The 21,781-nt window shown below is 58.6% G+C and overlaps 2 protein-coding genes and 1 long non-coding RNA gene across 3 annotated transcripts in view; all 3 read right to left on the minus strand.

Moving 5' to 3' along the window:
- Positions 1-16,592, minus strand: part of IKZF4 (IKAROS family zinc finger 4) — a 32,750-nt gene extending 16,158 nt beyond the window's left edge. Inside the window, exons 1-2 of the mRNA XM_067314121.1 lie at positions 16,491-16,592; positions 5,690-5,744 (exon numbers count right to left, since the gene is read on the minus strand). Coding sequence (XP_067170222.1) covers positions 5,690-5,729 — 40 coding nt within the window. The 5' untranslated portion in view covers positions 5,730-5,744; positions 16,491-16,592. The remainder of the gene's footprint in view (positions 1-5,689; positions 5,745-16,490) is intronic.
- Positions 12,455-13,795, minus strand: LOC136994858 (uncharacterized). The gene is made up of 3 exons (XR_010886691.1): positions 13,614-13,795; positions 12,703-12,798; positions 12,455-12,601 (listed from the first exon to the last, which is right to left on the minus strand). It is a non-coding gene; the product is annotated as an uncharacterized lncRNA (long non-coding RNA).
- Positions 16,593-17,950: 1,358 nt separating the features above from the next.
- On the minus strand, positions 17,951-20,520 carry SUOX (sulfite oxidase). The gene is made up of 4 exons (XM_067314035.1): positions 20,481-20,520; positions 20,247-20,289; positions 19,981-20,164; positions 17,951-19,526 (listed from the first exon to the last, which is right to left on the minus strand). Exons 2-4 carry the CDS (start codon positions 20,276-20,278, stop codon positions 18,093-18,095), a joined length of 1,650 nt encoding a protein of 549 aa, XP_067170136.1. The 5' UTR covers positions 20,279-20,289; positions 20,481-20,520; the 3' UTR covers positions 17,951-18,092.
- Between the last annotated feature and the right edge of the window lie 1,261 nt (positions 20,521-21,781).

Genomic DNA, 21,781 nt, shown 5'->3' on the forward strand with positions numbered 1-21,781 from the left:
GCAGCTTGCGGCAGCCACTTCTCTGCGATGCTGCGCGAACGGGGACTGCAGAGAGTTTCATGATGAAAAGTGCAGAAGCTCCATGAACTCCTCTAGCACAGCTGGTAACGTTATCTCTAAATATTGCGTCTGGAGAAACTCTTCTCTCGATGCTCTGTGAGCCCAGTTCATCCCATAGCCTGACGACTACTGGGACATGGAGCTAATCAGCCTTGCTGAGCACGGGAATCATTGACGGTAGATGCCCTAAGTGAGGCAGCATTTCTAAATCACCGCTCAGCTGAGACGAAGCCGGGACATCCCAGCAGCAACCTCGCCCTTTCCAAGTCCCCATGATGTTTTTAAGAGATTTTCCTTCCTCCGGGGGTCACAGCGGAAGGGACTTCGAGGATCCTTCCCTTTCTCCCTCTCCTCTCCCCATACCGAGATGAGGTTGACAAGCTGCTGCCAGCAAGTTTGAGTCACGCGAAGCCTACGTGCGTTACCAGCCACGCACCGCAGCGAAGGGGGACGAGCTCTCGGCTGGGAGAGGTTAAAGAAAACGTTCAACAAGCCCCGCGGAGCCAAGCGCCCGCACCACCACGGGTCCCGGAGGGAGCGAACCCCGTGGATGCGCGTCCTGCAGCCTGAAAACTGAACAGCCGCTTTTCAGGGGGAGGCAGAGACACGGCCAGCTCTCAAAGGGACTCGGTACCGCACAGCACAAGCTGCGTCCTGCCTCGCCAGCATTCGCCTCAGGTGCTCGCAGGGGCGTCTGGCGGGGCCGGGTCCTTCCCTTCCCTCTCCTCCCTGCCCAGCACAAGCGATTTTACACACCTATAAATCACCATGCAGAGCCGGTCTCTCTATCCGACACATTAAACAGCCCCCCACACCCCTTCTCCTCCGTGTTTCCAACGACGCCCCGTGTAAAGAGCAAGCAGAAATGGCACGGAGTTATTTCAGCATCCTTCCCCCCTCCCCTCCCATTTAACTTACATTATTCTACCTTGCTGAAGATACCCTGGAGTGTTATCACAGCCAACTCCTTGGAAACAGCACAGGAATACAGGCTGTGTGTGCATGTCTGCGTTTCACTGGTAGGGTGAACTCAGCCACTCACCTTCCAGGAAGAGCAGATTCCTGGAAGTGAGAGAAACGACCGTCATTTTACAGTCAAGCAGCACGGCGAGCTGGAAGCCAGGCTGCAAGGCTCCCGCCTCGCCGGCAGCGCCGAGCCGCTTCGAGCACCCGCCCGAGCCCAGCTCTAACAGGGGAGAGGAGGGGGCGGCTGTGGGACGGGAGCCGCGCGACGGCAGGGGGTCGAGGCAGAGCTCGGCAGGAACCAGGCGCCGGAGCCAAAATACCAGCGGGAAAGAGAGACCCTGATAATCAAAGGAAGAACAGCATCGCCCCTAATTCCAGCCCACGCTCCCATGTGACAGTCTCTCCTGCAAGCAGTCAATGATGGATCGTTTGGGCTCCGATCCTCCTGCACTGATAAGGGAAGGGGACGCTGAAGTCTTGGTCACCAGCTTCAGAAACGGGGCAAAAACTGCTGGCTCCCCCAGCTAACTGCTGTGTTCAGACACAGAGCACATCGAGGAGGACGGAAGGCCACCACAGCCAGTCCTCCATGCTTCCAGGCAGCTCTGGAGCAGATCCAGGATCCAGAAGAGAGCCACTTCACACATCCCAAACTGCTTCCCAGCACTTTATACCCCAAAGTTCAGCCATATCAGACAGTCAAACCCCACAGCTACCACGTGCCCCAGGAAGCAGTCACAAGAGACCACGGCCTCATGCTGGAATTGCAAGGAATTTCTTGTACAGCATTTCCAGGCAAGCTTACCTTGGAGAGCAACTCCTCTCCTACACAGAGGATCCTCCTGATCCCAGGTCTGGTTTAACCTTGACCCTAAGATCATGATGCACTAACAAAGCATCAAAGTGATTTTAACAACACGAACCACTCTGGTGCAGCGTTTTACAACCTGTTTCTAGCTGCTGCCGATCTCTGATGTATCGGAGAAAGGTTAAAACCTCCAAACGAGAAGCTAAATCGGACATTAAGGAGAAAAAAATTAGTTTTTCCTTGGTCCCTTCAAGCAGACAGGCGATGGCACAGCATCCCGTTTTCAGCGCACAGCTCAACTCCCCCGTCAGCCAACCTCACCCCCCGGAGCCTTCTACGCCAAAGGACCCCAGGAAGACGCCAAGGGACGTACCCAGCCGCGCGGCTCCTGGCGCCCAGCCCTCCGCCAAACCGGGCCAAGCAAGCACAAGCAAGCTAGTGAGGACTGCTCCTCACGCGGCCAAGAGCCTCCGCTCTCGCGGGAAGGATGGGTGTTGAGTCCCCGCGGAGCGGCACGGGGTCCTGCCGCCCGAGGGCCGGCGGGGACACGCTGCGATCGGCTCCGTTCGGAGAAGTCCTGGCCATGCAAGGGGACAGGGATCCTTCCCGCTGCGCAGAAGGGGAGAAGACACCAGCACCCCCGGATAATTGCTCCCGACGCTTCTCCGCGAAGCTCAGAGCTCCGCAGGGCTGGGCAGGTTTCCTGCCAAAGAAAGTGAGAGCTGAAGCCCTATCCCACCTTGGGGAGCCACCAGCGCCTGGGTTTCGACAGTCTCTAAGCAATTTCCCTCTCCGATAACTTTTCAGACTTCAGATTTCAGGAAATATTGGGTCACGTTTCATTTGTTCTAAAAACAAATGGAAATCCGAACATCACGCTAGAGACGGTTCGTATGCCTGTAGCCCAGTTATCCAAGGAACTGAAAGCATTTAACCCTGCATCCGCGTCGCCTGTGCCAGCTCGGGGAAAAGCCCGGCCGCGACGGCAGCAACCCGTCATCTTCCTCGTGCGGCCCCAGAAAGAGCGTTTGCCGAGCAAGAAAGAACCGTGAAGTCATTATCTGCATGATCAGAACGCTCATTTTCGGGTTAAGTACCTATAGAAAGACTAATAATCTGAGGACATGCCACCTGAGGAATCGATACGCAGCGTGGAGCTGCGTCTTGCCCGCCTCCACCTTGTTCCTCCCCCTTTGTGGTAACAACCGTGTCTTTACCAGAGCTGTTTCAAAACTAACTTATTTTCCAGTGAAGAATTCAAAGGAGACAAAGCATTTCACGTTCTTTACGAATTTCCGGGCTTTCGGTTACCTTGTTATGTGACAAACGTGGATTTTTTTTTTTTTTTAAGAATTCGTTTAATTAAAAATATTTCACAGAAGCGAGTTTCAAGAGTTCTGCTGTTTGTTTCCTCTAGTCATTTCAGGTCCACAGCAGCTCAGCAACCCAAAGCAGCTAACTGGCAGGTCTTGACCCTGACCCTAACGAGTAGATTATCTTAATTATGACTGCCCTGACCCCCCCACACCCACAAAGACAGGCTGTGCAGCAAGGCCACGAGCCGAGGGAGCCCTAGAGGCTTAATTCCCCAAGTATCAGGCAATCAGCAGTGCTGACGCGCTCCCACACAGCTCAGTCTCTCCCGCAGCTATTACAGGATTTATCCCGCGCTTTGAGGGCAAACTTCCATCACACTTCATTAAAAAAAAAAAAAGTTTAAAATAAAGCTTAGAGTTTGACTTCGACCGATGGAAAGCAAGAGGGTTTTTGATGAAATTGTAGCAGGTGAATGGTGCTGTCTGGATGCCAAAAATCCACCCTGACAGAGAAGGGCCCGCACAGCTCTTCCTAACGCTTTTCTTCCCTTCTCCCCCACCTTTCACCCATCCTTTAACCATTCCCACTTCCTCCAAACTCCGGGAGCTGCTTAGGACTCAGACCCCAGGATTTCCAGCACTTAAAGCTCACATGCTCACGGAGAGGGATTCGGGTTACGCCGAGGGAGACAGGCTTTTTCTAGCGCCTCTTTTCGGACCTTCTTTCCGAGCTGCAGCACTTCCATGCTCGCAGGGAAGCACAGACCTGCTGCGGAGATTGTGGGGAAAAGGGAAAGCTCGCCCCCAGAATTCCCAAAGGAAAAACAAAGCTGCAGCTCGTAAGGCAACACAGACCTCCGAACCGAGCGCACTCGCGCGCGTTCGAGCTCCGTCTGAGGATGGCTGCAGGAGCCGGGAGGATGCAGTTCTGCTAAGCAGAAAACCGAACTAAGCTAACAAAGCAGCGGCTTTCAGCAGGCAGCGGCCACCCTGGCGCAATGTGAGCAGCCAACTTCAGGGAAGCATTTTGTTTCTTAATGGAGGCATCCTGGCAACCCAGACCCAAGCAGCAAACTACAGTGGGAACGGCGCTTTGAGAAGAGCCAAAAATCTAACCCAAGCACAGATCCTCTGGGGATCAAAGGAAATCTTCATAGAAAGAAGGGGGACACAATAACTCCGAGGACGAACGTTGTCAAAACAGGCAAGATACAACATGATTTACGCCAAGGGGCATTGCGCAAGGTCCCCTGCGCAGCTCTGTCAATGCACCAAGTTCTCACCACTGCAACTGCTAGTTGTGACAGCCGGGGTCCTCTCTCCCTTTTAATGCGCTTCAACTTCTGACCTTCATCCCTGCTGAACAGCTCGTCTCCAGCACCCCGCAGCTCTTCCAGTTCACGGTCCGAACGCAGAGATGTCCTCGTCTCTCGTACCGGAGGCCAGATTAGCTAATCGCAAGAGTCCCGTCTGGCTTTATAACTTCTGCATCTACATCACATCTTACTCTAGTCCAGCTCCTTTCCTGAGCAAAGATTGACACACTGAGGTGTTTTTACGCTGCAAACACCAGTCCCCCAGAGATAAGAACAAATCCCGCCAAACGAGCTTTCACTTATGACCTATACAGGCTACGAGCCAGGTTTCTATAGGCAACCAGCTAGTCTATTAATCCCACCGGTGCCCTGGAGGACCTTCTGGAGGTGGTCACACGGGAAGCGACAGTGACAGGCGTTCAATGGTTTCGACCCACGACACTGCAGTTCACGTCTACATGACCCTGCTGGTTACCGAGCGGTCTGGTAAACCAACAACTTCCATCATTGACATTTAGGTCAGTCCCACACAGCCTCCTCCCCTCCCAGCGGACGTTTCATGGTTTTACATTTGGAACTCAGCCTGGGTTTAATCTTAACATACACTAATAAACAATAGAGCTGGGCTTGGCAGGGTGCATAGCTGAGATCACCTATGGGGGTCTTAAATATCACACTTTTTTGGAGTTGCAAGTTCGGCGTAGCGCGTTCATCGTGGAGACAAACAGGACCAAGGGGGGAATAAGGTACCCGTTTCATCAGCATAGCCAGGGAGCCCCGAAAGAACGATCAGCCTCCCCCAAGACACCGCAGCGCTGGGACCGCAGGCAGCACGGGAAATACGTTTCCCTTTCGGCTTGCAGCAGGCTTGAAATCTCACCTACAGCCGGTGAGCTGGCGTACCGAGAGCCACTGAACAGATCAGCGTATGAAGAGCCAAGCACAAAAACTTCAGTGCAAACTTTCAAGGATCAGCCTAGATAGGATTTTTTTTTTCGTAATTACCCGTTTATTATGCCAGGCATTAACACTCCTCAGATACTTAATGAAACATGTAGGTGATCTGAATATAGTTCTTCAGTGCTCAATCTGCAGTGGCAAGAGCAGCACAGCCTTGGGGCTAAGCAGCCTAACTCAGGGCAGCTTAGACCCAGACGAAGATACTGAGCGCCCTGAAGTGTCAGCACCCCAAAACATCTGACAAAAATCAAGATCAGACATACCAGATATGTAAGATCGTCCATTACAGTCTTCTATATCCATCGTTAAGGTACTTTGCTGAAAGAGAAAGCAGAGCTCAGAGTTAGCCTCGAGAAGCTTCCCGGACACTCCTCCTCCAGGAACACCGCTGAGCAGCTTCTCGCAGCGGACAGGTTACTCACCCCAAGTTTCTTGAAAGCTGCTTTGCAGCATTGGGTTTAACCATCAACACTGACTTCGTCGTCAACCCCAGTGGGATAAATTTGTACTTTCCCATTAGAGGGATGCTTTCTAGGCGCTCCTCTTGGGGAGCAGAAGCCAACCCTAGCAGCGACCGTGGTGCAGCGGTCACCGCAGCGAGGCTACGGTAGTTCAGTGCTGCAGACTAGTGCCACAGCAAACGCGGAGCGTTTCACCCTGCCCCGGCGCAGCCCGCCACCATCGCAGCTCTGCCGCGTTTACACGGGAACCCGCTTGTCAAATGGCTTCGGTACTTAAAAGCCAAACGGGAGAAAAGCAGCTGTCAATTCTCCTGCATATCCGACACGGCAAAACCCAACCGAAACTTCACTGCTCCGGAAAGACCAAGGGCCACGAGACCCCTGAGAGCGAGGTGCGCGAGTGGCGGCGGTGCGTTTCCCCCGGCTGCCTCTGCCCTCGCGCCCCGTCTCAGCGCCGAGCCGCTGCCGGGAACCGGCGCTCGCAGCCCCGGCACGGCAGCGCGGGGACGAATTCTCACACACGGAAACCGTTCAGCTAAAATGTTTAGCTTCATTTTATCAATGAAAAGAATCGGGTTTTTGGGCAACGAGACTGAATGCTAACACATAACGCTCTGCTGAGCAATCTCACAACAGCCATTCCAAAGACCACACCAAAATAAAAGGGAAATCTGCCTTATGTTTTGCTGCTTGGCACCCTGCAGAGATAATGAACATTTTATACATTCAAATGGCTTTTTATTTGTCAATTACATTTGCTGTTTAAAAAACAAAATGAGTACAGTTCTAAAAACACGCGTTTTGCTGTTTAGAATTCACACTATAATTGGCAGTTGATACGTTCGGAAACGGAGCGTTTGCTGCAGAGAACAATTAAAAAAGCGATAATTTGTGGAGATGAATCGTCTCCTTGAAAGGAAAATAAATGTGATTTGCAAAGTGTGAGCACACACAAAAAGAAGTAATGATATTAAATTTTCTCTCCTTTTCTTAAACGGCCAATACACTGAAGCGGATTGAAAAAGAAATGGGACTTTTTAAGGGGACTTTGGTACCTTTTTCGAGCTGAAAGAAATCAGTCATTCTCTTCTGATGGCACCCCTTTTAAAAGCGGATTTTTAGCAATAACTGCTTCTTGAATGAACTGAAATAAGTTGTACAAGTATTGCTCCTGGCAATGTACTGCTCGAGATAAATACAGATGCGGACAAGGCATATTAGTCTGGGCTTATTAACCCATCAGATCTGACTACTTGCTTTATGTTAATTAAGAAAAAACGCTCTCACTATGCTCCACTTAACTAAAAACCTGACATGGGGGACTTGCTGGTTTTGAGAAGGCAGCGTCTTTTCCTCGCTGGGCATCAGTTTAAACCCGGTCCAGCCCCGCCGGGGCGTTTTGCCAGCCCTCAGGGTTCGCTGCCCGGCAGGGCAAGGACCCCTCTCCATCGCACGGTGCTGCAGCGGCCGCGGCAGAGCCACCGGAGCCGGCGCAGCGACGCCTCCTCTAACCTCCCCGTCGGTGGCGGGACGCGGACTCACCAACTCGCTCCACGTTCACGAGCAAAGAGGTGCTTCGCTCCCAAGAAACAGGCGCCTAAAGCCTTCGCGGAGACTGCGTGAAATTTAAATTAGTTATAAGAGCGGCACAAAATAACGAAGCGCGCAGGCTAGTCCCGCGCACACCCACACGATCCCCCTCCCTGCTACCTATATCGCGAAGACTAAGGATGACTTCCCGGGACACTGCTGCTGGGAAGGCGCTGTCGCGGATTTGCCGTTATCCGGTTCTTCAGCCTGCACAGCAGAGGAAAAGCTGAGCACTTCAGAATTCTCCTTCCTATCCCACAGTGGCCATTAACTTTACGAAACGAAAATAATTTAGGTTGAAATCTCTCTTTCAAGCGCTGGGTTACACAGTAACTGTGGTTTAAAATGCATCCTGCAGTTTTATTTTTGTTGAACCTGTAATTTTGCTTTTCCGAGCTATGCACACGCGCTTGGAGATCCGCCTGCTTTGCACAAAGGGCATGCAACGCATTAATGAAAATCAATTTTATTTAGAAAGCCCTCTCTCCTCTACTCTGCAGAAGCCCTTGAAAATACTAGATTTTAAAAAAAATGACAAAGTGCCAAGAGACTGTCCTAAAGATGACTCTCTCTGTGCTCTGAAGAGGATATTTTTGCAGGAACAAGGTAAATATTTAGTCTCAGGTCATTTTAAGCCAAGCAGTTGCTCAGTTCGGTACCAGGCGCTTTTGGCACCGCTCTGAACCGACACCTCCTCGCACCCGCCAGCGCAGCCGTTACTGCCTGAGACCCAGCGCTCCTCCGACAGACGCAGCATTCGCGCACGTGGTGGGCAGAGCTTCCCGGCATCCCCCCTCCCCAAATCCCTCCTGGGGGCAGCAAGCAGCGTGCTTTGAAGGCTCCCGCGTGGTCCAAGGGACCCGTTCAACCCTCGGGCTCTTGGGTGATGCTAAGAACGACAAGGACCCCGGTGTCTTCTTTAAACCACAGGTAACAGGCAGCAAAGATTTAGCCTGAGAAGTTGATTTCCCTCAAAGTAAGCAGCTAATGATCAGCCAAACGCAACTGAATTAAGGAGCCCGTTCTGCAACTCCTCCTTCCTACTCACGCAAGCAGTCTCATTAACGTTAATGGGATGATGTGCAATAACAGGGATTGATTCCCCGCTCCTTCGTATTTTAACGGGACCCAGAGAAGAATATTGGGAGCGTTTCAGGAGCCCTGAGCCATGTGTCAGCAGTTATCACCTTTAATTCTAGCAGAGCGTAAGGCCTCCACAACCAGGAACCGCAATCTAGAAAAAGTATCTGCATTTGGTAAATAGAGCACCTAGCTCACGTGAACCTATAGCTATATAGTAACGGTGGCCCATAATCAGCCTTTGGCTAGCAAACGGTTGCATGTTCCAAGAATCCTTTTAATTTTCAAAAGCACCACAAAAAGGCCGGACGGTTGGACTGCCAGAACCCTCCACCTCAAACTCTGCAACGCAGCCGGGGCGAAACGGCCCCGGGAGAGACAGGCGGCTCCAAAGGATGCAGCTCCTGCCTGTGCCCGTGCGCTGGGAACGTGACACTCCCACCTCCGAGCTCGCCCTCGGCACCGCTTCACACCCTCTCCGCATCCGCGCCTGGAGGAGCGACCTCCTCCCTGACTCCCTCTGCAAACCGGTAGCGCTTCGGGACGGAGGCGCCACAGGAGCCGGGAGCACCGAGACCCCCAACCGTAAAGCAAACCGCGACCGGGGTCGCTCATCCTCCGGAGCCTGGACCCTCCTCGGATGGCAGGGCCCAAGCCAAACGCACGGAGTTCGTCCTCCCTTCGGAAGGGGATGCAGATCACACAGCTCGCTGGGGATTCCAACCCGTGACAAATCCGTACACCTGCAAAGGTGACGGAGACCAGGTCTGAATCCGTGGACTTTCTTCCCAGCTTTCAGGTGCGATCATCAACTTGGGAATTAGAAACAGAAGCGCGCTAAAATTAGAGTGGTGTGCCTTCAGAACCGCTCGACGCTCTCCTCCCTTCTGAAATAAGGACTTTTCCCCAAGTGACAACACTCAAGGAAAAAAATTCCTCAGAACTAGCCCAATTAAAAAAAAAAAAAAAAACCCTCCATCTCAGCATGATGCAATTTGTGAATGTCCTTTGCACTAATAACAAGAGAGGCTTCTGCAGAAAGCAAGGCCTGGAACGCCTCACCGAACGGAGAGAAGGGCTGCAGCTTTGTGTGCTTATTACTCGGATGACAGAGGAATTCTAGAGGCGGAAGAAGTCTCATTAGATCACACCTAGCCTGTCCTGCCCCAGCCTGCAGGCTACTTTTAAGTGTCTTCCAAAACAGGGCTTCCATCAGCTGCCTTGGGAGCCCGTTTTGAAGTCTTATTGGTCCTGTGGTCATTAAGGAAACCAGCCTAGTCTCTTCCCCTCTTAATTTCTCCCCGTGGCTTCTAGTTATACCTCAAGTCTTGTGCAACGATTTTGCACACTCAGCATCAGCAGCAAGACGCTTCTCCAACTCCAGATACCATGAGAGCAGGAAAAGAACATGACATTCCAACCCAATTACACCGAGATGGCTGCCAGATTATTTTTAAGATTACAATATTAACCCCTGAAGAGGGTAAATACGCAGCTCGCACCAGGCTTGCATAGCGATCAGCCACAAATATCAAAACCCTGTAGCGTGTCCCCATTCCCCGGCTTGCCCAGCACCTGGAGCCGGAGCAGACTTGCACAGCATGGACCGTTTCTCCAGAAACACCCTGTTTGCGGACACCACAATTCCCTGATCGGATTAGACCCTCCGAGCCGTGGCGCACGGGAGGATCCTTGGGGAACTGTAAAAATGAGCATTCTTCAGCCTTCGCACCACAAAAACAGTTAACAGACAACACCAGCGCAACAAACAGCGAGAGGAGAGGAACGTGTCCTGCTCCGCAACTCCGCCAGGCACAGTAACTAGCTGCAAAGGCGGCAGCGTCTGCTCTGCCTCGGCAGTAAATGCGTGGTGCCAGCTTGCGAGGTCCACGCGGATCCCCCAGCGAGGGACGCAAGGACAGCCAGGCACTCGCAGCACCAGGTGTGATAGCACAGACTCACTGGAACCTTTCTTCCAAGGAGACAGAGTCTTATCCGGATTGAGAAGCTCGCGGGGAGATTTCAGCGCTTGTGCTGTGCCTTGTGGAAACAAGCTGACGCTGCGGGACCGAAGGCAGCGCACGCTTCTGAGCCGTGCCTACCGCGCAAGCGGCTTTTCCTTTCGATTCCCGCCGTTCTTATTTCCTCCTTAACATTCGCGGCAGGAGCCCCAACAGAGCGCAGGTGCCTGTCGGCTTAAAGCCACCGGCTCGGCCACCCCTGCTTGCGGCAGGGAGACAGAAGCTGCAACACTAGCGAGACGCCCCGACTTAAGAGAAGAGCGCCGCGCCGAGGCCGAGGCCGACGGCCTTGGACTTACTGCCGCGAGGGTACCCAGCGCCGAGGTCGCACCGCTCCCGCGCCGGGCGGCACGCTCCCACGCGAGCCGTGCTCCCGCTCCCGTCGGATCGGGCTGCGGCCGGCCTTTCCGAGAGCCAGGTCGGGCTCCCGGTTCCCTGCTGAAGGACACCTCGGCTCCAGGCTCCACGGGAACCGGGCGCCACTACACGGACGTCCCCAGAAGCAAACCGCCCGCAAGAAAGATGTGCGGTGGAGACACGGTCGCAGCAAACATCTTAGAGCCTCCTGTCAGGGCAAGAATTAGTAAGCGCTGTAAAGGTCCCTGCAGTTTCTCTTTCCCAAACCATTGTTTCCATTAGCTGCACTTTATTTTCCAACATGAGGACTTTTTTTCCACCTTTGCTGCAAATAGAAGTCAGCTAAACGAACCAGCTGCTCAAAAAAAAAAAGGGTTTGTGTCATTGGAAACGCTTCAAAACCAAGCTCAGGGCAATGGCTTTCTTTTGTTGAAAACCCCGCACCTTGCAAGCGTCACCGATTTCAGTGCCAAGGAAGTGGCTTGCAGAGCACCACGCGCGTGCTGATGTTCTGTGGCCCTGGCACCGCTAGCTGGTAGGGCAGAGCCTCGCTACGCCGGGGAAGACCGCATTCGAAGCAATTCAGAGTCAGAAGTAAAGGGACTCGCCTTTCAAAAGTGAAAATTAAGGCATCGTGACATGTTTTATCCATTATAAAATAGTTCCCATTGTTTCCATATTTTGAAATACATTATTAAATAAGATGAAGTGTCATTGCTAAAAAAAAATAATTTAATACAATCCTCCATCTGGAAGGACAGCAGCTGACAGCTACTCACTGCTGAATTGGGAAGAGACCCTTAATTTTCTTGGACATTTATAATAAAGGTTACATTTGAATGAAGCAATGCCATGTAACATTGGTGGGACAGAGTAAACAAAAATATTTATTGCTTTAGGGGTGGGAAGAAAAACTTCCTATGTTCCACTTGTAAAGCACTCATGCTGGAGGTTTATCACAACAGCAAAGCTAATCTTCTGCCTCTCAGCAGCATCATAAACCATAAAGACAAGTTCGGTCCCCCCCCGCAAGCAACCCCACACTTCATCTGCCGAGACGCTGCCAGTCCATCTCTTAGCCAACTCCCACGTTTGAGGTGCCTTAACCCGAGAACTGACCAAAGGCAGATGCAATCTCTGTCCTTTTTATAAATAAAACCAGTGTGTGATAAAACAGGGGAAGAGAGAGACGAACCCCTTTGGAGATCCAAATGCAAGCCTTGAATCGGTGATCAAAATGAGTCCAGCAATTTGCACGTAGAACACACAGCTCTGTCTCTCACCGAAGCAGAGATGCTAGTTTTTGTTAATGTTCACAGCACAGGAAAAGTTCCTCCCCAAACGGAGCTTCTCCTAAAGCTAACATGAACATGACGCTCGCCCATTCATTGATACCATTTTATTTCAAAGCCTATTGATGGAAAAAGCCCTATAAAATAGCGTAATGTAAAATTGCTAATCTTAAACAGGCGCCTGAGATTCAGCGACTTCAACAAAGTTTTTATTCAAAGCACACCGAGGGCCATCTTCTACCACGTCTTTGTTCAGCATCTAAATCCATGTTGTGCCCTCTAGGCATCACCACAATACGAATAAATAATTACCACGAGCAACTAAGCTGAACCTACAATAGATGAAAAGACGTGCTGCATTTCATGAGACTCCCCTGGCAATGAAAGGAGGAAAAAGAAGTCACTTCTTCAGCATTTACCTAGACAGACTCACAGACAGATACATTCCTCCCAACAATATGAAAGAGACACTGACCTTTAAAAATAGAAGCCAGGCTGCACTTGTGAACACTACGGTTCCGTGGCCCAACTTCACTAATGACACACACACGCGCTAAGTGGAACTGATCCACTGAGAACAGAAAAAAAATTAATCCTCCCCTGGATGCACGCTCCCTCCTTTTGCTCGTCCTGCGTTTTCTGCCTCCTTCCCCTCCGGTGACCTTGGACAACCCCAGCTCCGTCCCTCGGGCTCCGAGACCACGTCTGTGTCTGTGGTTCCCGTAATTCTCTTCCCAGAACACAGGCTGCTGCTGTGTAAACAGCCTGCGCCGGCCAGACCAGTGCCCCTCGGAGGAATTCGTGCTTTTGGGCCTAGCAGTCTGCATAATTCCCCTTTTCCCATCTCCTCCGAACAGCGACACCTTTGCAAGGTCTCCAGAGCTCGGCCTTTCACGCTGGCTGATTGAGGCCTCTCAGGTTTCCCTGAGTCCTTGGAAGCGAAAGCCAAGATGAGGCCAAAAATCGTTATCCCATCTCTGCCGGGTCTGTGGCCACGGGCACCAGCGGTGCTGAGCGCCGGGGGGACAATCCTCACCCTTTCCTGCTGACAGCCCCCAGCCTGGCCGCATCCCCGCCGAGCGGGAACAACTGCGGCGTTGTCTGCCGGGAGAAGGAGCATGGGCGAGTGATCCCCGGTGCCGGCAAACAGGCAGAGCGTATGACCGGAGCGGCCGTGACGCTGGTGGTGCGGGTTAGCAGGTCGCAGGGGACATCAGCCTTCCTCGGCCCGTTAACACACGGTGTCACGAGCTATTTTATCTCTACCAGGACCTTAACATGCAGCAAAAACGTATCTCCAAGCTAGTCCTGGACAAACCTGCCTTTGCCACTAGTGGACGCCGAGCAGAACGCAGGGATGGTGCTTGCCTGAAGCGTTTTACACACCTCACGGTTAAAGCCGTAGGTTTCCTTGGCCGCTCACTCCTCCTCCACCCCTCGGCTCTCTCAAGCGGCAAGCGCAGCCTTGCCGTACGGCTGGGGAAACCAAGGCACGCTCAGAGGCCCAAGAACACGCTCTGTGGCAGAGCCAGGCCTGCGGCACACAAGCAAGTCTCGCTGTTTTTACAGCGCAGGACCGGCACACGATGATTTTTAAGCCAAGCAAGAACGCATCCCTTCCCAAGGGCCGAGACTCAGCAAGGAGCAACCACGAAGTAGGCAGAGAACAAGTTTACAGCGGAGCTGCCAACAGCAGCTTTTGGTCCAAGAGCTTCTCTCCACAGGGCTACTGCTGCCCCTTCATATGATCTCTCCTGCCACGCTCGGATCGCTGGATCCCTCTTCTCAAGCACCGCTGGGGCAGCAGGTGCATTCGCAGAGCATCTGCATAAAGCCCTTTCTTGGGACTGCAGGAGGCCCCAGATCCAACTGCAGTGGAAACGAACACACGCTGCCTAATCAGCTCCTTGTCCCAGAGGGTGACGCAGTTGCAGAGTTTTCTGGTGTCTTCACAAGTCAGCACTCCCTGCCTGAAGTGCTTAAAAACCTGTCTGGATCCGAAACTCCACCAGTACCAGACAAAAACCCCCACATGTTAGCACTGAGGTGCCACTCAACAGATGACAGGCGAGTTCTTAGTTTCTACAGGCAAAACGAGTTGAAAATCTGTACCACACCTCTTCTTAGGAGGCATTAAACAAAAACGAAGTCGTACAGCATCTAGGACACTATCTCCAAACTTTGGGAAACTTGTGCCTGATCTCCTGCTCCACCCCAAAGGCTCTGCACGAGCTAGTGGGATAACGTATTCCCTGTGCCTCGGCTCCCTGCTGCACAGGGAGGATAATGGTACTTCCTCCGCAGAGGCTGGGAGAAGGTTTCCAGGACAAACATATTCCTGCAGAATTGGTAATGGGGGACAGAGGTAAGTACTCAGCAAATACCATTTGGGTCAAATGAAGGATGAGGACGAACCTTACGTTCAAGTATCCCTGTAAACCAGCCATCTGAAGAGACCAGGCTCAATATTTACGGACCAGTCAGGAAAACTCCATTCGGAAGCCAACAGCTAAACTACCCTCTGCAAAGAGGTGCCTACAGCAGCCTTAACCTCAAAGCCACCAGCTCACGCAGGTGCATTACAACGGGGTATTGCATTTCACGATCACGTCACCCTAAAGTAAGACAATGTGCCACACGTTTGCCTATGCAGTTCTCAGAAAAGGCTTACTCCACAAACCCAAATGAAATATGTTCTAAAACATCTCTCTCGTACAATCCGACAGTCCAGAAAACAGATGCAGAAAGAGGAAGAAAGCAAGTAGAAAGAACTCCAAAACACGACAGCTAGCTACATCCCTCCAAAGAACCAGATATAACAGAATAAATATATATTTAAAAAAAAAAAAGGAACTTCAGTGATGTTTCTAAAGCTCCAAAATAAGCCGGCTGCCAACGCTCCTCCCTGTACCCGAGGCCACATCAGCCTGCAAACACTGTCATTCAGGTGAAACCTATTGTTTCCAAGAAATGTCATTTCAAACAACTGCACTGCTCGAGAACTGGAGGTGGCATCTCCCGAGCCCCCTCTCCCAGGGTAACCGCCAAACCTCCGGGGTGGGCTCTATTTTGGATAGCTCCGCTTTCCAGAGGAGGCGGCAAGGCGCCTCCCGCTCCCAGATCCTCCGGAGCTGCCTGGTCCAAGGCTGCAGCCCCCTCCCCGGCTCCGGGCACGTCCCCATCTAGGGCCAGGAGCGGCTCCAGCCCCACAGCCGGCCCGGGGAAAGGGCTGCAGAGCGATGCCGGGGGTGGGAGGGCGGCTCCGCAGGGAGACCCCCCCCCCCCTCCAGCACGGACCCTGACACCCGCTGCCACAGCAGCCCCCACCCCGCGCTGCCCCCAGGGGGTCCCACTGCTCCCCAAAACGCCGTCTGCTCCCACGCCTGCGACACAGACCCCATCCAAAACTGTGACCCCTCCCATCCAAAACAGCCCCCTTCATCCGAGACCTTCCCCCCCACCTGACACACGCTCACCCCCATCCAAAACACAGACCCCCACAAGATGGGGATCCCCCCCAGCGGACAGGACCCCTCAGGCCCCCACCTCAGCCGCCCCCATGGCAGACCCCCCCCCCCCCCGGCGCCTCCATCCCCGACTCCCCCAGCCCAGAGACGTGGCCCCGGCCCGACCGCCCCCATCGCGCTCGCCCAGACAGGCCCCCCCCCGGCTCACCTGCCTCCACCCCACACGGACCCACCGCCCCCGATTACCCCCAGCCCATGCAGGACCCCCCCAGCCCAATCACCCCCCATGCCCCCCTCCCACACAGGCTCCTTACCCAGTTACCCCTCCTCACCCCCACCCCTGGACAGTTGCCCCCCATCACCTCCTCTCCAGGCATCCCCCCACTCCCAAGACAGCCGCCCCCACCCCACACAGACCCCCCCACACTCCAAACGGCCCCCCCACCTACCCCCACCCCAGGCAGAACCCCCCCACACCCCAAACGGACTCCCCAACCGCCCCCCAACCGACCCCACCCCAGGCAGAACCCTTCACCCCAACTGCCCCCACCCCAAACAGCCCCCCCACCCCAATTACCCCCACCCCGAACAGCCCCCCCCAAACGCCCCCCAAGCAGCCCACCCCAGGCAGATCCCCCCCACCCCAATTACCCCCACCCCGAACAGCCCCCCCCAAACGCCCCCCAAGCAGCCCTCCCCAGGCAGATCCCCCCCACCCCAATTACCCCCATCCCGGGCCCCCCCCCACCCTAACTGCCCCCCCCTCAGACAGCGCCCCCGGCAGCCCCCCTCTCACCGGCGGGGGCTCGGGGAGGGCCCCCCCGGCCCGGCCCGGCCGCGGGGGCGTGGGGGTGCGGCGGGGGGGCTCAGCGGCTCGGCGGCGGCGGCTCCATCGGCGGCGGCTTCACCTGCGGAGGGACCGGGCCCCCCCTCCCCGCCCCGAGCCACTTCCGGCCCCACTGCCAGGAGACAGGCGAGCCCAGCCGAGCGCCGACGCCGTCGAGCCGCCGAGAGGGGGGCGCCGCGGACACCATGGTCCGGGGGGGAAAGGGGGGGCTCCCAGCCGAGCGCCGGGCGCATCGAGCGGGCGGCGGAGAGGCGAGGGAAGGGCAGGAGAGCACCGAGAGCGTCGAGCCGCGGGGGCGGGGAGGGGGAGGCGAGAGCGTCGAGGGCATCGATGGGCCCCCCTTAGGGCTGCAAGGGGGGCCTCGGTAATCGATAACCGATAGTCAATAATCGATAATCGGTAACCGATGGCGACGGAGGCCGGGCCGGGAGCTGCGGCTCGGGCTTCGCCGCCCCGGGGCCGGGCCGGGCCCCACCGAGGCGGCCACCAGGGGGCGCCCGTCAACGGGACCGGGCCGGTAAGGGGGGGGGGTCTGTGGGGAAGGGAGGGGGCATAGGGGCAGGAGGCCCCATAGGGCAGAGGGGGCCCATAGGGGCAGGAGGCCATACGCGGTCTATAGGGCCGGGGGGGGGGTCAGTGGGGCCAGGGTGGAGGGTGTGTGTGGGTTGGGGGGGGGTCCCATAGGGCCCTCGGGGCAGGGGTGTCCCATGGGGGCTGTAGGGTCAGGGAGACCCCTAGGAGCAAGGTGGCCCCGTAGGGTCTGGAGAGTGGGGGAACCCCTATGGGCGGGGGGGCCCATAGGGGGTCTGTAAGGGTGGAGGGGTCCATAGGGTCAGGCCAGAGGGTGGACAGGAGGGTCCCATAGGGCCAGGGGTCCCATGCGGTCAGGGGAAGAAGTGCCCATAGGGGCAGGAGACCCCGTAGGGAAAGGGGATCTATGTAGGCAAGGGGTCCCAGAGGGGCCGTAGGGGCAGAGTCTATAGGGTCAGAAGGTCCATATGTCCGTGGGTCCATACAGGCGGGGGTTCCCATAGGGGCAGAGGGGCTGTCGGGTCGGGAAGGTGCACAGGGCCATTGATCCATATAGGCAGAGGGGTCCCAAAAGGGCAGGGGGGTCCCCAAAGGGCAGGGGGAAGGGGGCTATAGGGTTAGGGAGTCCATAGGGTGAGGAGGGGCTGTGCAGGTGGGGTGTGTGGGGAGGGGTTCCCATGGTCAGCAGGGGCACAGGGGATCCCATAGGGTCCCATAGCAGCAGGGGTGGTCCCCGAGGGGCAGCCAGTCTGTAGGGACTTGGGGGGCGCGTGGGGGGGGGGGGGTCCCCACAGGGCCGGGGAGCCGCCGCCGTGTCCCGCCCCGACCCCGTCCCCGTCCCACTACGGTGGCGCAGCCCCAGGAAACGGCCGAGTCCATAAACCTGCGCAATCTTTATGGAGCCACTTTCACACGTTCGCGGGCTGTAAAAGGGCGAACTTCGAGCCGCCGCGGCCGCCGGGCTCGCGCCGGGCGGGCAGGGAGGAGGCAGGGAGGCGGGAGGAGGCAGGGCCGCCGGCCTCAGGGGCGCACGGAGACGCGGACGCGGTGCCAGGCGTTGCTCAGCACCCCGCGCAGGTTCCAGATGGGCGCCACGGTGTCGGGCTGCACGTTGTAGCTGCTGTCTACCGCCTTGCAGACGATCTCCAGCTCCTCGCCGCCCGCCGCCGCTGCCGCCACCGGCGCCTGCAGCTCCCACAGCGTCCAAGCCCAGGCCCGGCCCAGCGCCTGCCGCTCGCCCGCCAGCCGGGCCACCTGCCAGGTCCGCCCGCCGTCCAGCGAGACGTCCACCCGCACCACGCCGTGGCCGCCCCCGCTCCAGGCGTAGCCCTTCACCGTCAGCTCCCCCGGCGGCACCACGGCCCCGGGGCGCGGGTGAGTGATGGCCGACTGCACCGGCAGCTCCTGGATGGCGGGCGCCGCCGAGTAGTCCACCGTGTCCCAGTCGACGCAGGGAGCGAAGCCCTTGTAGTCGTTGCGCTGCCAGTGGCTGGGGCTCTCGGCCGGGCTCACGGCCACCCGCCGCAGCCACTTGACGTTGCGGGCGCCCACCACGCCGGGCACCACGGCGCGCAGCGGGAAGCCGTGGTCGCGGGGCAGCTCGGCCCCGTTCATCTCGTAGGCCAGCAGCACGTCGCCGGCGGCGCTGACGGCTTTGCCGTAGGGGATGGAGGCGCCGTAGGGGGCCCCGCCGACGTCTGTGTCCAGCCCCTCGAAGCACACGTGCCACTCGCCCTCCCGCTCCTCGCTGAAGCCGGCGTGCAGCAGCACGTCGCGGAGCCGCGCGCCGCCCCAGCGCGCCGTGCTGATGGCCCCGATGTCCCACTCCAGCCCCTTGACGGGGCGGACGCGGCTCATCTCGGCCCGCCGGTTGCCAGCGCACTGCAGCGTGGCCGTCACCTCGTGCTTGGGGAAGCGGGTGCGCAGCTCCTCCAGCGACAGGCAGAGCTCCCGGCCCCCCGGGCCCTCCACCCGCAGCTGGTAGGACTCGGGGTCCACTGCCGGCACCGGCAGGTGGTTGCGGGTGAAGAAGAGCTCGTTGGGCGTCAGGAAGCGCTCGGCCAGCAGCTCCGGCGGCGGCTCCGCGTTGAACGGCTTCTGGCTGTTGACGCGCAGCCCCGGGTGCCGGGGGGGGTCCCCGGAGAAGGGGTCGGCGGTGGCGGGCGCCGGCGCCGCCACCTCCTCGGGGCTCAGCTCGCCCACCTTGTACTCGCGCAGCAGCTCCAGGACGTGGGGCTCGTGGTGGACGGCGTAGAGGGCCCAGAAGGGCTCCAGCGCCCCGCCGGCCGCCAGCAGGATCTTGTCGGGGCCCCCCGGGTGCAGCTCCACGAAGTCGGTGACGTCGAAGACCTCGGTGCCGTGGGTCACCCAGATGCGGTCCGCAGGCGAGCGGTGCCGCCCCACCTCCTCCCGCGTGTACAGGGGGTAGCGGGGGGCGGGGGGCGCCTGGGCGGCCTGGGAGGTGGGGGGTCCGGCCCCATCAGCGGGGCTGCCCCCACCTCCCGCCCGCCCCCCCGGGGAGGACCCAGGCGTCCTGGCACCATCCTGCCCCCAAACCAGGCGTCCCCATGCCCAGAGGGGCCCCCCCACCCGGAGCACCCAGACATCCCGGTGCCCCCATCACCCCTCTCTTCCCACCCCCCCCCCCAAGGGAATTCCCCCCCCCCCCAAGGACCCAGGTGTCCGGTGCCCTGTTCCCATGCCCACAGGGGACCCAGGTGTCCCAGAGCCCCCATCATCCCTCCGTCCCCAAGACCCCCCCCAGGGGGTTGCCCTCCTCCCCCCCACCCCGTCGAGGACCCAGGCGTCCCGGTGCCCGCCCCCCCCTCCCCGTGCCACGTCCCCAAGGGCCCGGGCGTCCCGCTGTCCGTCCGTCCGTCCGTCCGTCCGTCCCCACCCCCCCCGCGGCCCCGCTCACCCGCCGCCGCCGCTCTCCGTAGGCCAGGACGGCACCGAGGCCCAGCAGCGCCGCCAGCACCGGCGCCGCCCGCCCGCGGCCCCCCGCGCCCGGGGAGCTGCCGGGGGCGAGCGAGGCGGCGCCGGCGCGGGGGCAGCGGCGGCAGCGGGGCAGCGGCGGCAGCGGCACCGGGAGCCTGCGGAGAGAGCGGCGCTGAGAGGCGGCCCGGGGGGGGGGGGGGCCGGGGCCGCGGGGCGCCCTGACGGGGCGGCTCCTACCTGCGCCCGGCGACGGCTCGGAGCAGCAGCATCGCGGCGGCACCTGCGCGGCAGAGGGCGGCTCAGACAGGCACCGGCACCGGCGAGCCCCGACGGCGCCGGGGGGCGACGGGCACCGGGGCCCTGCCTGGGGGTGCGGACCGGCCCCGGCCCCGCCGTCCCGGTCTGGCCCCCTCATCCCACCCCACCCCACCCCCGGTCCCGCCCGCGGTCTCTGTCCGCCCCGTCGCGCACCTGCGTTGCGGCTGCTGAGGCGCGACCTCCTGCGCGGCCCTGCCCCTTTAAGAGAGGGGGCGAGGGGCGTGGCCTCCGCGGGGCACGTCAGGGGAGCGAGCCCGCCGGCCACGCCCTCCTCGCCGCGGCGGGGGGCGCGCGGAGGGCCGGGATTTAAAGGGGCAGCGGCCGCCAGGGAAGCGGTGGGCCCCGCCGACCGCCCCACGGCCGGGACTGCGGGGCCGGGGCAAGGTGCCGCCCGCCAGCGGGGCGATGAGGCAGGAGGTTGTAGGGCTGCGGGGGGGGGGCACAACCCAGGGTCCAGCCGGCCTCCAGCTGCCCCACATGGCCCGTCCCACCAACCTGAGATGGACCCACAGCCCGGCCCTACAACACACCGTGCACCCGGTACTGCTGGGCCCACCAACCCCCAGCCCCACGTCACCCCAATGCACCCGGCACCCCCAACCCCACACCAACCCAGTGCACCCAGTACTGCCAGCCCCATACGCCCCATCTCACTGGTCCTACCAGCCCCAAAGCAACATGCCCCACCCCAGGGGGGTGCAGCCACCCAGACCCCCCGCCACCCTCCCCAAACTGCACCAGGGACCAAGCAGCAGCAGCAGCAGCCCCTTTGCACAGTCCCCCCCGGTGGGGGGGACACAGCCACCCCCAGCCCCCTCCTCCAGGGTGGCTCTGCAGGGTTTTACCCCCCCCCCCCTTTACACCCTGCCCGCCACAGCCCCATGGAGCAGCAGGAGCCTCCGTGACCCGCGGCCACCCCGGGGAACCACCCAAACGCCACCTGCCACCTGGGTGCCACCGATAAGCGTTATCGGGGCTCAGCCAGGAACCGATTTCTGTGCCGGGGGAAGGTGCCAAGCCTCTCCTGGGCCCCGCGCCCGCACCACGGCACCCTGCGACAAGGCACCCTGCGACAACACCTGGGGACCCCGTGCAGGGCCGGGGACCCTCGGGGAGCCGCTGGGGCAGGGGGCTGCGGTGGGGAAGGCCGGGCAGGAGCCGAGGGTTAAAGGCCCACGAGTTGTTTTGCAAAGGGGCAGAGGTAGCAGGGCCTGGCCCGGCGCCCAGCACCTGCCCCCAGGCGCTTGTGTGCCGATAAGGCGGCAGGGTGCAAGGGTAAGAGCGGCGCCGCACGCGCAGCCGCTGCACCCGCAGCCCCCAGGGAGATGTGGGGCCAGGGTGGCGGGTGCCGGGGTGCAAGGCAGCTCCCCCCCCCCCCCCCCCCAGGATCAGCCCTCGACACCCGTGGGAAGGAGCCTGGGGCTCCACCGCCGCGACGCCCTGAGCTGCTCGGC

Source organism: Apteryx mantelli, chromosome 33 (genome assembly GCF_036417845.1).
Source record: "Apteryx mantelli isolate bAptMan1 chromosome 33, bAptMan1.hap1, whole genome shotgun sequence".
NCBI lineage: Eukaryota > Metazoa > Chordata > Aves > Apterygiformes > Apterygidae > Apteryx > Apteryx mantelli.

Excerpts from the sequence above, each read along its gene's own strand:
- SUOX (XM_067314035.1), bottom strand. The coding sequence starts at position 20,278 with ATGCTGCTGCTCCGAGCCGTCGCCGGGCGCAG. Across the intron at positions 20,165-20,246 it reads CGAGCCGTCGCCGGGCGCAG|GCTCCCGGTGCCGCTGCCGC; the intron begins GTAGGAGCCGCC and ends CTCTCTCCGCAG. Across the intron at positions 19,527-19,980 it reads GGCGGCGGCGGGTGAGCGGG|GCCGCCCAGGCGCCCCCCGC; the intron begins GCCGCGGGGGGG and ends CCCACCTCCCAG.